The 13,957-nt window shown below is 38.8% G+C and overlaps 1 protein-coding gene across 5 annotated transcripts in view; it reads left to right on the top strand.

The window, feature by feature from the left end:
- myo5aa (myosin VAa) overlaps positions 1-13,957 on the top strand; it is a 182,811-nt gene that overhangs the window by 159,597 nt on the left and 9,257 nt on the right. For 2 of the 5 annotated variants that reach the window (XM_052040302.1, XM_052040303.1), the window contains exons 30-37: positions 1,099-1,176; positions 2,938-3,136; positions 5,613-5,687; positions 7,240-7,333; positions 7,946-8,092; positions 9,365-9,519; positions 11,715-11,804; positions 12,420-12,570. In XM_052040302.1, coding sequence (XP_051896262.1) covers positions 1,099-1,176; positions 2,938-3,136; positions 5,613-5,687; positions 7,240-7,333; positions 7,946-8,092; positions 9,365-9,519; positions 11,715-11,804; positions 12,420-12,570 — 989 coding nt within the window. The remainder of the gene's footprint in view (positions 1-1,098; positions 1,177-2,937; positions 3,137-5,612; positions 5,688-7,239; positions 7,334-7,945; positions 8,093-9,364; positions 9,520-11,714; positions 11,805-12,419; positions 12,571-13,957) is intronic. The other 3 variants (XM_052040305.1, XM_052040304.1, XM_052040306.1) reach the window with 3 other exon arrangements.

Below are 13,957 nucleotides of genomic sequence, written 5' to 3'. Positions count from 1 at the left end.
GTATTCTAGTATCAGAGTACGTGAAGAGGAATATAGTTGTCAGCATTCATATTATAAAAAGAGTGTTTTTTTTTCATTTTGTTAAATACAATGAATGTCTGAGTACATATCTTCATTTAAACACTTGGTACAGAGAATCTGATATATTAGAAATAGATCCTGATCTTTGATTTTATTTTAACAATATCAGGAAGAATATGTCTTTTAACTCAGGAAATTTTTGGAAGAAATTAATTTCTTTCCCCTATAGTCTGTGTGAAGCCTGCTTTACAAAGGCCACAGATACCAGCTGGAACAGAGCCTCCAACAAATACCCATAGGACAACAGCACCAGACCATTCTCGCCAAGTACTATAATGTTTCTGTGGAACCAGGGATTATTTCTCACCCTCATCCCATCGTTACACCTCACCCAGTACTATGATTTGTTAACTTGGAAAATCCATGTTAATATAAAAATTACTCACTTGATATTTGAGTAGTTGTTTCCAAGTACGTTACTATGATCCAGTACTTAGCTGGCGATTATTTTTCTCAAACTTTGTAAACTCCCTTTCAGAGTTCTCTACTCCATTTACTTTGACCTTTTCTGCTTCTCCTTGTATTTCTTTGATTGCATATTTGTTAGCAAGGCAAGAAAACCAGCATAATATAAATTGTGTTTGTCAGTGAGTGCACCTTTAATGGCTCTCTTACTATCTTGGCCCAAATCTCTGAAACTTCCTTCTAAATATCTCTTGTCTTCCTTAACCTCTGCTCTTTCCTTAAGCACCCAAACTCTTTGCCCAAATCTCTGACCATCTTCCTTTGGATTGGTGTCCATTTTGTCTAGTATGCCTCTGAAGTATTTTGAAAATGCTTTATGCTAAGTTGTGTAAATATAACTAGGTGTTGATAGAGCATTATTAGTTAGGCTCACATCATTTCAAAAGCAGAATGAAATGTAAAACAGTAAACAATGTTTATAAACAGTTAATGCAGTCTCAGTTGGTCCTAATGTGTCTCCATCTTGTCTGTTACTATCATTGTCATTAACATTTCATATGCATTCCCATCATTTGTCCCTTTTTGTGTTTGCATCTTTTGTTCTCATTGAAGACCATCACAGGACTGCCAGTTGCTGAATGAGGATGGAGAGCTTTGGATGGCTTATGAAGGGTTAAAAGAAGCCAACAGGTTACCACATTTGTCCCTAGGGCCTTTAAAGATCTGCTGTTTGTTTGCACTAACCAGAGGCCTTTTCTGTGTGCAGAAATATGCTTTGGCAATTTGTTCATGTTAATGTGAAAAGTGCTCAAGCTCTCACACCCGGAGTCAGGCTTGCCATATTAACCAGGCTTAGACTAGCAACTAAGATAAATTCAATAGTGTGTTGTCAATTCTAACCAAACTTTTTTAATGTCTGCTGTATAGTAATGCACCTTTGCTGCTTGATGACCATGTAATCCTCTTTAACATTAGCTGTGTACTGCTGTTTATAGAATAATTATCTTAAGGAAAGGGTCGGGAAGTGTTACCCTCATGGTGGCAGTTCTTAAAAGCTTCAAAGACTAGAAATATTTTATTTAAATTGAAGAGCGATTGGGGATGGGGAAAACGTGAGGCAAAAGGGCTTGACAGGGTAGATGCTTCTGCTCACGAGGTCCAGGGGCACAGTTTCAGGATAAATGGTAGGCTGTTGAGGAATGGGCTGAGGAGAAATTGATTCACGAAGGAAGTGGTGAATGTTTGAAATCCTCAGCTCCACAGGGCTTTGAAGGCTCAATTGTTGTTTGTTCAATGCACAGTTTGATAGATTTCTGGACTTTAATAGAATCAAGGGTATGGGGCTAGTGTGGGGAAAATGGCACCGAGGTAGAGGGTTAGCCATGATCTTAATGAATGGCAGAGCAGGCTTGAAGAGCCAAATGGTCTACTCCTGCTCCTTATTTAGAAACCATAGAAAATTTATTTTGGTTTCACGTGAAGGAGGAGTGCCTAGGACCAGTTTGTGTGTGTTAGAACACTGCCCTGTTCCTTTGGCCCGCATTCAATTCTCACCAAGATTGACGGCTCCCTATGAAATGGGATCATTTCGATTCCACTATTGGTAGACCTGAGCCCACAACACAAAACTGTGCCTCACCAATAATCCTGCTCAGACACACTTCGTTAATGTCCTGAGTGCAAAATGTACATTTTCCAGCTGTTCGGAGTTTGGCGATGAACCATGTGGATTGCAGGGCGTGAAAAGAATCTTTGTTCCAGAACTAGCTGTGCTAGACTTGGATTGCTAATCACTAATAAATTCCTCAGTGCTGGCCTCATAATCCCGTTAACTGTAATCTAAACGAGGATAAAATGAAGATATCAACATTTGGTCATTGAAGATGGGCAGCATGCGGAAAGACCTTTCAATTTCCTACAAGAGAAAATACCTACTAAACACAGTCTCGCCTCAGCTTCTCTAGTTCCTCAACTCTGTTTTGGAAATGCGGTAATAATCTGTCACTGTCGCCATGTTAGTGGTCCTTTTCAAGCCAACTGAAGCCTATGCAAGGCACAATCTTCGATGTGCCTTCAGCAGCTTGTTTCTTGAAGCTGTTACTGTCACATTGCTGCTTTATACATTTAAACCTTCTCAAAGTGTTACTTTAAGTCCCGAGTTTTGAAATTAGTTACCAAGGCTGCCATCATGCCTAGCAATTGTTAGATTGTAAAGATGTGATGACAATTTATTTTTAAAGAAGTAAATATTTCATTCTTCCATTTGTCTGTACCACTTTGAAAGGTTTAAAAGATATCGCACATTTGAGTTTCTCCCAAGAACCTTACAGTCATAGCTTAAAGCCTTGAGCCCTGATCAATGGTCAGACTCTGCTTTAGCTATGCTGGTTTGGAAGGGCACCGTTAAAATTTTACCAACACCTTTTCTATTCTTCCCTCCTCCCTCACTAGGCTGCTGGAATCTCAGCTTCAAGGCCAGAAAAAGGTTTATGAGAATGAGTTGGAGATTTTGCGTGGGGAGGTGCAGAATCTGAAAGAGGAGATAAATCGTCAGCAGCAACTATTGGCTCAGAACTTGCAGCTGCCACCGGAGGCTCGGATTGAGGCAAGCCTGCAACATGAAATTACCAGACTAACCAATGAGAATCTCGTAAGTATTGCCACGCTTTGTCAAACAGTGCTGACGATGTACATCACAGCATACACAACAAAGCAGGCCAATTTCCTTTATGACACCACTCTAAGTATACAGCCTGCAAGCCATAACACTTTGCTTACAACTATAATTAAATGCATAGCACCAGCAGAATTATTTATTCGAACTTTTTGAGATGCAGGCAAATTATTGAAGTAGCTTGATCGATCGTTCTAATGTATTTCACATCAATAATGGGGTTAGATTTTACAATTTAGTTAGTAAAACATGGTTTAACTAAGGAGCAGAATCTCAAAGTTGTGTGTATGTTTTGGATTTTATGTAACCTGGGGTAAGTTTTAGTCATTTAACATCATGCATAGAATGTGAAATAACTATTAATAGTCTGTCATAATATGATTTTGCTTTAGAATTTTGTATGCAGTTATTTAGAGCTTGGACCATCGGCAAGGCCCGGTTTCATTGTTGGTCACTTGGTTGTGGGATCTTTGCTAATTCTGCAAGCTTTCTCTCTGACCTGAAATGGAATTGTCCTTTTTCTCTGAGATGATCCAATGGCCAAGGTTCCTCTTCGTTTAGTCTGAGTAAAGGCATCCTTGGACCAATCGAATGAGGCATTAAAATACCTTGTCTAAACTGGCACACTGACACTGATTATGTGTAGAACAAAAGCAATTCATACTGGGAATGAAATCTGTCAATTTGGAATTTCTTCTCGCAGTTACTCCTACTGTATTAGGAGCATCTACCCGAAGGTTTTTGTCTCAGCGAGTGTTGGAAGGACGAGGAAAGGGCTCCTCCCATTCTGTCCATTGACAGTTTAAAAAAACAAATTGCAATCACTAATTGCAAAGCGAGTCAATCAGCTGGCCACCTCATTTGCAGACTCTCTCCCCAATATAGAAACTCAGTGCAATGTCTTGAAAGCAAGTGGGAAATAAACAAAAAATAAGTTGGCAGTTTAGCCTCTTGTTTGCATCTGAAGAAAATAGGATGTTGACACTGCAGCTTCCAACAACTTTATTTTCATTTTTTTAATGAATTAATATAATTGATGCATAACATAGAGTATAACTGAAAGCATCTGCTTCAACTTAATCCATCCTTATTCAATATTGAAACTGATTCAATTAGTTATCATTAACTAGTTCCCCAAACTATGCATTTTAATAAGTGACACGTGGTACTGGGCTACTGGTGTTCCAGTATGTTGTGCCAGAGATCGGGATATGTGCTCGTGTGACTGGATGGCCTTTTGTTGGGATTAGTCATCCCTGTGAGAGTAGTCTTGGCTGAAATGAGGCAGATGCTTGTAATCTTGCACCCTCAGCCACAGACTAGTACAACACACAGGGAAAGGAAGAGAAGGATACAGTTAAACTCTGCTAATTCGGCACATGCCAGGGACTTTGGTAACACTGGACGAACAGGCTTTCTGGACTATTGGGTGTCACTCCTATTAGTACCCAGCACACTTTTATTTCCTTAATACGCCAACACACAAATTAATCCAGTTCCCTAGTTTCTTTCTTTCATTTCAAATGATTTTATCTTGATCTAAGATTATAGAACATGAGATTAGAGGACATTTTTTTAAAATATCGTTTGCTGCTTATTTCAGTTGGAAAGAAAAATTAAACTTGACACTGCACTTGTCATTACTAAAATCAGCTAATAACTGCACTCAGTTCTCAAGGGACATAAAATCATTCCTCCTGATGTGCTGACCACACAATGTAGTAATGGATTCTTGAATTCCTTTTCTGATATCCAATTTCAGTGGCTCAATTAGAACAAAACGCACAAGTTACTAGGTTGTATGTTTAGCATCTACAAATGAGAATGTTTTTCTGTCCCCAAAGATGTTGACTGCAGCAAACAATGTTCTTTTAAAATCTCAAAGTTAGTAAATTGTTGAACAGGAGTTTCTGTTATGGAAGTGGATGAGCAGGAACCTTAATGTTTAATTCATAATCACTTGTACAAACACACTATTTATAACCACTGACATCCAATTGCTATACTCTGTGTCTTATTGTGCAGCAATGATAGTACCTTGCAGAAGGTTAAATTAGATTTTTGTCAGAGCTAAATTGGTCACACAGATGACAAAGCAGACTCCACGCTCTTAATCGACCTGGGCAACAAATGGGTAACTCCAGCAATTCATCTGTGCCATTATTAATCTTATGGCAGCTTCTAGTAGTTTTGTTGACATCCACGATGCATGATGTCTTCCAATTAGCTTAGATTGTACATGACCAGATAGGATTGCTTTTGCAACAGGGCTCTGACCTGGTTAGATCTCGGGACAAATCCAGTTTGTTTAGGGTTAACTAATAAAGGATAGTGCAATATGATTAACTTTCTGTAGATAACACTCCCGTTAAACAACTACTATTTCCCAGGCTACTGGCATAATTTTGAAACCATTTAGGTAACTGCACCAATTTCACCACTATTTTTGCAGTATTATGAGGAGTTATATGCAGATGACCCCATGAAGTATCAGTTCTACAGGATATCGCTTTACAAACGGATCATTGTATGTAGATCAAACCACTGTTGTTTGGCCTAAATTGTTCTCTTTCCACTGTTTCTCTATTCTGGAGTACTAACAGAAGAATGCCCTGCCTTTGCACCTATGAAGAAAAATCCATGTTTTCTTCTCTTTTGTACTGTGGCTGCAAAGCACCTTACTGTTTTATCGCAATCAATTTTAACACAGCGTTATAACATGCAATTTATTCTTAATTCTGTTATCTTGGTCTCAGTGGGGGAAAGAAGTCATTTATTTAGAATAAATCTAAAAGAAATTGGCTTTCTTTAGATAATTGTGCTAATAATATTGACATTCAGTAAATAGCAATGTTCAATTCAAATATAAGTGCAAATAGCACAATGTAGAGAAAAAGGTTACTAAGCTGCACAGTCGCATCATCATCTGGACAGATAGGACTTGTGTTATGGGTCTAAATACTTATCACCATTCAACCTTCAGGCGAGAAGACTGGATGACTCTGTAATAGCACTCAGGTCACTGGATGTCTGCTGAAGCATGCATGACCAGATCTGAAGCATAACCAGTCCTTCGTTATTGCTGGTTCTAAATCCTGGAGCTTCGTATCCAATAGCACTGTAGGTGTACCTTCATCAGAAGGTCTCCAGCAGCTCAAGAAGGCGGCTCACCACCACCTTCTCAAGGACAATTAGGGATGTTAATAAATGCTGGCCTTGCCAACGACACCCTGAATCTTTGGGGCTGGAGATCTTGGCAGTTCTTGATTGAATCAAAATGTGGTCTTTTGACCTGAGTCCTAAAATAGTGCAACTGTCCATGTAGGTGACAGTTTAATTCTAAGCATCTACTAAGAATTTAAAAGATGTGCACATTTTGGAGGCACATTATGTTAAAGCATGATTTAACACACCTAGCCTTAATCCTCTTATGCTGAGAAATGGAGTAGGAAAGGGCAAGCTGACTGCACCAGCTGCTCATTAAAACTGTACCCCCGATAGGTATTTTAATTTAAGGTGAGAGGAGAAACATTTAAAAGGGACTCAAGGGGAAAGCTTTTCACACACAGGGTGGTGGGCATGTGGAACAAGCTACCAGAGAAAGCTGTAGAGGCGGGTACAAATACAATGTCTAAAAGACACTTAGACAGGTTTGTGGATAGAAAAGGTTTAGAGGGATATGGACCAAATGCAGGCAAATGGGACTAGCTTAGATGGGCATCTTGGTTGGCATGGACGAGTTGGGCCGAAGGGCCTGTTTCCATGCTGTATAACTCTATGACAATCAAAAGCTATCTGCTCGTACTGAATTAGAATGACCATCCTAGAATGAAGTTTGTGCTTAACCAGAAAATTAATCTTGAGACTTTTGTTCTGTCAGCCTTGTTCGCACCTCTATGAAACTGCCTCAATTAATTGCTGCTACACTGTGATTTCTGCTTGTTTGTTGCTAACCAGCAGTCTACACTTTGCTTCTGTTGTGCTATTCTGATCATCTCTGAGTGTCAGCAATTTTTGCCTGCAGCAACATCGTATCAGTGAGCAACTTTATTCAGTATTCTCTCTGCCCTTCACCACAGGATCTTATGGAACAGCTGGAGAAGCAGGACAAGACTGTCCGGAAGCTGAAAAAGCAGCTTAAAGTATTTGCAAAGAAAATTGGTGAACTGGAAGGTACGTTCTCCAGGATGAAGCAGACTAATCTCTACATGGTTATCAGTGACTGAAGTGTAAGATGTCTAATTAGAATCTTACCACAGTCCATTTGAGCAGTTTCTGTAATTTTGGTGACTAAGTATTCTTAATGGATTGTTTGTGTACAATGAGTTTTTCTGGACATTGAGTTGAAAAAATGAAATTTCACTTTTAACAGCAGCTGAAATGATGCACACATGTACAGTGACCTAAGTTTTTATCCCAGAACTAGAAGAAGCTGAGGTGCTTTGTTTCTATGTTAATAGTATTTTACAGCTTTGTTTTATATTATACAGATGACGTGCCCAGTGGATCTAACTGAGCAGTGCTCAGTTATAAAAGGACCTATGGAAATTAATACTTCTATTAAAATGTAAAAGAGTCTCCTGCATGCTGGGTGTACCAGTTGGTACTTCCACTGCAATAACTTGATGATGCATGTGTGTTTTTTAACATTTTTAAAATGTGTTTATTTGTGACGCATATTGTTTAAAAAATATCTATAAAGTAATAATGGTACAACATGCATGCTGTCCTCTATATAAGCATGCCATGGGAGATTTGGCTTTTCACAATCTGTGTTTGTAACAGTGGGCCAGACTGAGAACGTGTCTCCAGCTCAGCTCACAGATGAACCCATCCGTCCTGTGAATATTCCAAGGAAAGAAAAAGATTTCCAGGGAATGTTGGAGTACAAAAAGGATGACGAGCTGAAGCTTATTAAGAATCTCATTCTAGGCAAGTATGCACTTAAGTAGGATTGGGTCGATTCACTTGGTTGTCACTTGAAAATGAAGCTTCAGACCTTCTAGTAGTGGTCCAGGTAGGATGGAAACCTTTAACAGCACCCAGTCCTTAACCCTCCCTGCTTCAGTGTTCTCACAAAGGTTTGTATGCAGAGTAGAATTTTGTGCAAGCAGTGTCTTCATTGCACATGTCTGCACTCTTCCTGTGTCACTTTCAAGGAAGTGCTGACAACTTCAGTCCATAGTCTCCCAACCACAATATGACCCTGCCAGCCCAAAAGGTTGGGTACCGCTGACCCAGATTTACATAAGAAAAGTTTGTCCTGGATAATTAAGAGCCATGGTCAGGAAGAAGGTCAACAGAAGTGTGGCCAGGCTCCAGATGGATGATTGCAAGGTTTAATTTCCAGATCAGTAGTGATGCAGTTAGCCTCTCGGCTTAAAGAACTCTGGTTTGATCCTGATCTCGAATGCTGTCTCTGAAGTTTGCACATTCTCCCTTTGACCACTTGGTTTTCCACCGGGTGCCCTGGTTTCCTCCTACGTCCTAAAGATGTTCAGGTAGGTTAATTGGCCACTGTAGTGTAGAAATTTGGTGAAGGAATCAAAAAGTGGAGTTAATGGATATGTGTGAGAGAGAATAGGTTGCAGGAATTCAGGGAAATAAGGAGGGAGGGGATGGGACAGATGGGATTGCTCTGCTGGGAGGTAGCCTAGACCCAGAAGGTGGAGAGGCCTCCTATGATAGAGAAAATAATTTGTGATTCAGTTAAATACTTTAAATTAAATTTCCCAGCTGCCACTGTGGGACTTGAACTCGTGTTTCCAGATCAATAGTCCAGGCCTGGGTACTAGTTTAGTCATTGAACCACTGTGCTGCTGTACTTGGCTGCCTATATCCAACAGCAAAAATATAAATTGCTCCACCATATTAAACTGTAATTGGAGCAAAGAGTGAAGTCAATGTTCTCAGTTCATTCTTCAGAAGGTTTCAGTTGCACATTTAGGTTTTACATCACTCGCCACTTACCACATTCACAGAAGTGATGAGCATGAGTAATCAAGTGACCAGCCTGCAAAATGGGCAGTGAGGATGAGCTAGTACCACAGCTCCCCTACCAAACCTTAGCTACCCCTAGGATGGACATCCTCCTCAAAATATCTGCTCCTTAGTTGATTGGAGATCTGTGCGGGTGAACTGCTGTTGCTTGTTAGATTGTACCACCTTTCTGAAATTAAAGCATACTCCCTTCAAACCCTTTAGAACTAAAGCCTCGTGGTGTGGCTGTCAACTTGATTCCTGGACTGCCAGCTTACATCTTGTTTATGTGTGTACGCCATGCTGATTACATCAATGATGACCAAAGAGTGCGATCTTTGCTCACGTCAACTATTAATGGCATCAAGAAGATCCTGAAGGTATGACATTCTTTACAAGAGTAGTTAAAACATTGAGATAAAAATGCTTAGATGTTCCACTTCACAGTATTGCTGAACCTCCGAGAACCAGGGACAGTAGAATTGCTTCTTGTCATGATGGGATTGAACTCTGGTTTGGTGGTCTACTCTGATTGTCACTTACCTGCTGAACAAGGTAACTTTTGTAAGATCTCCTCAAGCACCGTCCAGCAAAGATGCACCAGAGAGAGAAGTAAATGGTAAATAAGTAACAGGAACTCAGTGGATTTGATATATTTATCCAACGGATGGACCATACTGAAAGAAACAAGTTATGCAGTCATGTGTTTGTAAGACTTTGGATTTGTCTAAGTTTGTTGTATCTGGTGGGATCTAGTTTGTAGCTTATTCAATAAGTCAGTAATCTTTGTTCAAATTTAATTTTAAAACCAATATAAATAACCCTGCATGAATGAATGAACGCAAGACAATACAGGTTGCATTTAGAATAATGTATCCAGTTACATGTCAGAATAGACGTCGTGGTTGGAGTAGGTGCAGATGGGATTCAGCACTGGCAATGAGGTGGTTTAGTTCCAAGGGAAGACCTAATAAAGTGGGACTAAACAAAAAGGAAAGGTACATGCAGAAATAATAATCCTGCTTCAAAATTCTGGACAATTTAATAAAGCAAATCGGAGAGAAGTATTTCTCATGGTAACTTAGCCAGTCAGGTAGAGGTAAATTTAAGATCTTAAAAGAATAAAAGGCTTAAGAAAGTTAAGGACATTTCTTTATTAATGCAGTGAGTTGTTAGGACCTAAATTACTGTAATGAAATCAGAACTCCTTCAAAAATTTGGCTAATATTTGAAAAGGGAAATTTCAAATGTGTTGGGAATTGGGATGGGAATTGGACTAGAGTTGATATTTGAGAAATCTTAGGTGCTGTGAAGAGACCTTGGATGCAGGAATTTCATGGATTGTCAAGTTAGTTCTCTTGCAAGTCAATACCTGTGCAGGGTACATGGAAGCAGGATTTAAAATCACAAGCACAAATACCTGCCAACTGACATAGGAAAGATGTGTTATGAATGATATATCTGAAAATCTTGTTGGGGGTATTGTTTTTCAAAAGTTACTGTAACTGGGCCAGTGGTTTGGGGTGGAAACTACAGCTAGAAAATTCTCTTGTAAATTGTCAAATATAAAAATGGGTGCAGATCGTTTAACTTCACCTCTCAAAGTATTCTCATATTTTAATTGTACATAACTAGGCATCTTTGAGAAAGTTTTGGTGCTGCTTTGTCATCATGTGCCACTGATTCTAATCCCCTAGTCTAGCTCAGCACACAGGCTAATAATCAATCTCAAAGCTGATGTAGGATATTTTAAGACTTTTGTAGAGATTAAAGTCCTAACATTTTTGTTCACTGAGAAAGAGGAAAAGAAATTCATCCTCAGTTGCCTATGCTAAATAGGTGTTATAACAGCAGCTGTCCAGTTCACTTCTATTGACTTTAGCAGAACTGAGTTTTGAAAATGAAGCACAGTGCACAGCCATATATGCGGCTGAAGATTAAATTTTACCCCTGTTTTCCTGAGGTGACTTTGATTGTGATTCAGCACTGAATTTATGAAGTACCTGCTGCTCACTATAGGATACCACTTTGTTGTGGAGGCGATTGTAAGTGCTGGTTAATGGCTTTAGTCACCTCTTAAAACACAGGGATCAGCTAATGGAGTATCTAAACAAAAGGACTCTTAAAGTGTGAGGTCATATTTAATTTGAGTATCTACCACTTCATAAGAGAAGGCTCAAAATAATGATGTTTGTGAAATATTCTAGTTAAGTGCTTTTAGCATGAATTTGCATGCTTATTAGTAGTTCTTGATTTTAGAGTTCTTGTATCCCGTAATATACCTGTCCCAAAATATTTATGCTCAATGACAGTGCTTGGGATGATACTTGCACAATTATTCTAGAAGTATAAAATTTCCCGTGAGTCATTAGACGTATTTAGCTCCATGTCCAAATGACCAGCAGACAGGTTATCAGATCATGCAAACAGTAATATTTTGTTGGAACTTGTGTTAGAAGATCTTGAATATGTAGACTGAAGAGTGTTGTTAAAATACTTTCACAAGTAAAAAAATTTCCTCAATCTTTAATATGTTTTTCTGATTGTTCTTGCTTTTTACCACCATTCATTGCAGAAACGAAGTGATGACTTTGAAATTGTGTCATTCTGGTTGTCCAACACTTGTCGTTTCTTGCACTGTCTGAAGCAATACAGTGGCGAAGAGGTAACGTGCAATTTTGTACAATTGATGATGGAAAAGTATCTCATAAATATGTGATGACCCAGGGTTTACTTTAAAGTTCAGACTGCTGTTGAATCATCTTGCTTAAAATAAGTGTGAAGAATATTACCAGTGTATTATCAGTGTAAGATTTCATTGAAGTGGTGTTGACTTTAAGGATTGATTATTAATTCCTGGAAAACTACTAGGATTTAAAATCTGATCAGAAGATGGATTATAAACAACCATGGGTAGTAAAACACAGGTTTTAGTCATCTGTGAACCTGGTTTTAGAATAATCTAATATATTAATCCATACTCCCAATTTCGAGGGCCCATTAGACTACTCATTTATTTATATTAATCTCTTTCATTAATTGATCCATGTAAGTTAACATCTTAGAGCATTTTACACAGATTAGTTAAATATTCAACTGTCAATAAAATCCAGATCCAACAGAGTTTTAAAATAATATTGTTCTACTTTAATGATGGATTACTGTAATGCTGTTGTTTAGTCTATGACATGGTTTTTTTATCCTTTAGTTTTGTCAGTGCTAGTAGCTTCTGCGGCCATGAAGAATTTAATTTACTGTTATATTCTTGCATTTTGTATAGGCATTCATGAAGCACAATACTCCTCGACAGAATGATCATTGCTTGAGGAATTTTGACCTTGCTGAGTACCGGCAGGTCATTAGTGATCTAGCAATTCAGATATATCAACAGCTCACCAAGGTGATGGAGAACGTTCTGCAGCCAATGATTGGTGAGCATATGAAGTTTAGAGAGGAGAAAATATAAGTGTATTTTAAATACAAACATTGGTTATTACTTCATGAATTTTTAAGCAGACTAAACATCTGAAGAGGTTGTACAGTGAAACAAAGTTAGCAAACCAAAGTTGAAAATCGAAAAAAATTGTAGATATTGCAAACCTGAAACCGAACAGAAAATGCTGGAAACACACAGCAGATCAAGTGGTACCTGTTACTACAAGAAACAGGGTCTTTGACCTGAAATGTTAATTGTTTTTCTTTCCACAGACCTGCTTGGTGTTTCCAACATTTTTGATTTTTGTAACCGAACCTCCGCACCTCTCAAGAAAAGAGATATTTTTAGTTGGATGGAGGAGAAATGAAACAGTCCAAATACATTCACTCGTATGTTTGAGGGGAAGTATTCCAGTTTGCTTCGATGTACAGGGCACTGATACTTTTTGAAAGCGCAAGCACTCCTCTCTACTGAAAATGTACCTTTGAGAGATAAATTCCAGTGATACAAAAGTGACATGTTAACAGTATGTGATCACACAGCATGGAAGCAGGTACTTCAGCACTCCATGTAAACTATCAAGCACCCCTTTACACTAATCCCATTTCATTTTCCCTACATTTCTATCAAGTACCCTGTGTTTCTACCACTCACTACACATGAGGGGCAATTTCCAATAGCCATTTAACCTGCCAGTCTGCGTGACTTTAGGATGTGGAAGAAAATCCACACGGTCACAGAGGGAACATTGGGTCAGTATTGGATTCTGGTTACTGGAGCAATGAGGCAGCAGTTCTACCAGCTACACCACTACTATAATGTATGTACTCTGACCCTAGAGTGAAGAATGGCCTGAAACAAGGTCCATTTTGTTTTTCCAAATATTTTTCTTAAGGAAGGATAAAGCCTTTTACCCTCTGAAAGAAAAGATTAAATTGAATTTAACAAATAAATTACTGAATTTCTCTTTACTAATAAACTGCCAATTGAAGCCTGCTTGGAGCAGGAACTGGGTAACCATGAATTCAATCACTCCCTCCCTACTCCATTCCCATGGAAAGCTAAAAATTATACAGATTATCAGTTGCTCAATATCAATGCAAATTCACCCATCCAGTGTTTTTCCTGTTGTGTGAGAGGCATTGAATGTGAAGCAGAACCCTGACAAGTGATTTCCACCATAGAACTATTGGGCCATGGTGTTTCTAGTAACCATTTCACGGAATTATTTTAGGCTTCTTGCCCTTGGTGCTGAAAATCAATGGAGGACTAAAATAACTTGTAAACAAGGAGAAGTCTAACCCACCATGTATATGCACATGTGTGCAGATGACCATGCGAATGTACATACACCCAGACAGACACGGACACAGGCATGTAGA

This window comes from Pristis pectinata, chromosome 28, assembly GCF_009764475.1.
Source record: "Pristis pectinata isolate sPriPec2 chromosome 28, sPriPec2.1.pri, whole genome shotgun sequence".
NCBI lineage: Eukaryota > Metazoa > Chordata > Chondrichthyes > Rhinopristiformes > Pristidae > Pristis > Pristis pectinata.
This window is presented reverse-complemented; position numbering and strand designations above follow the sequence as displayed.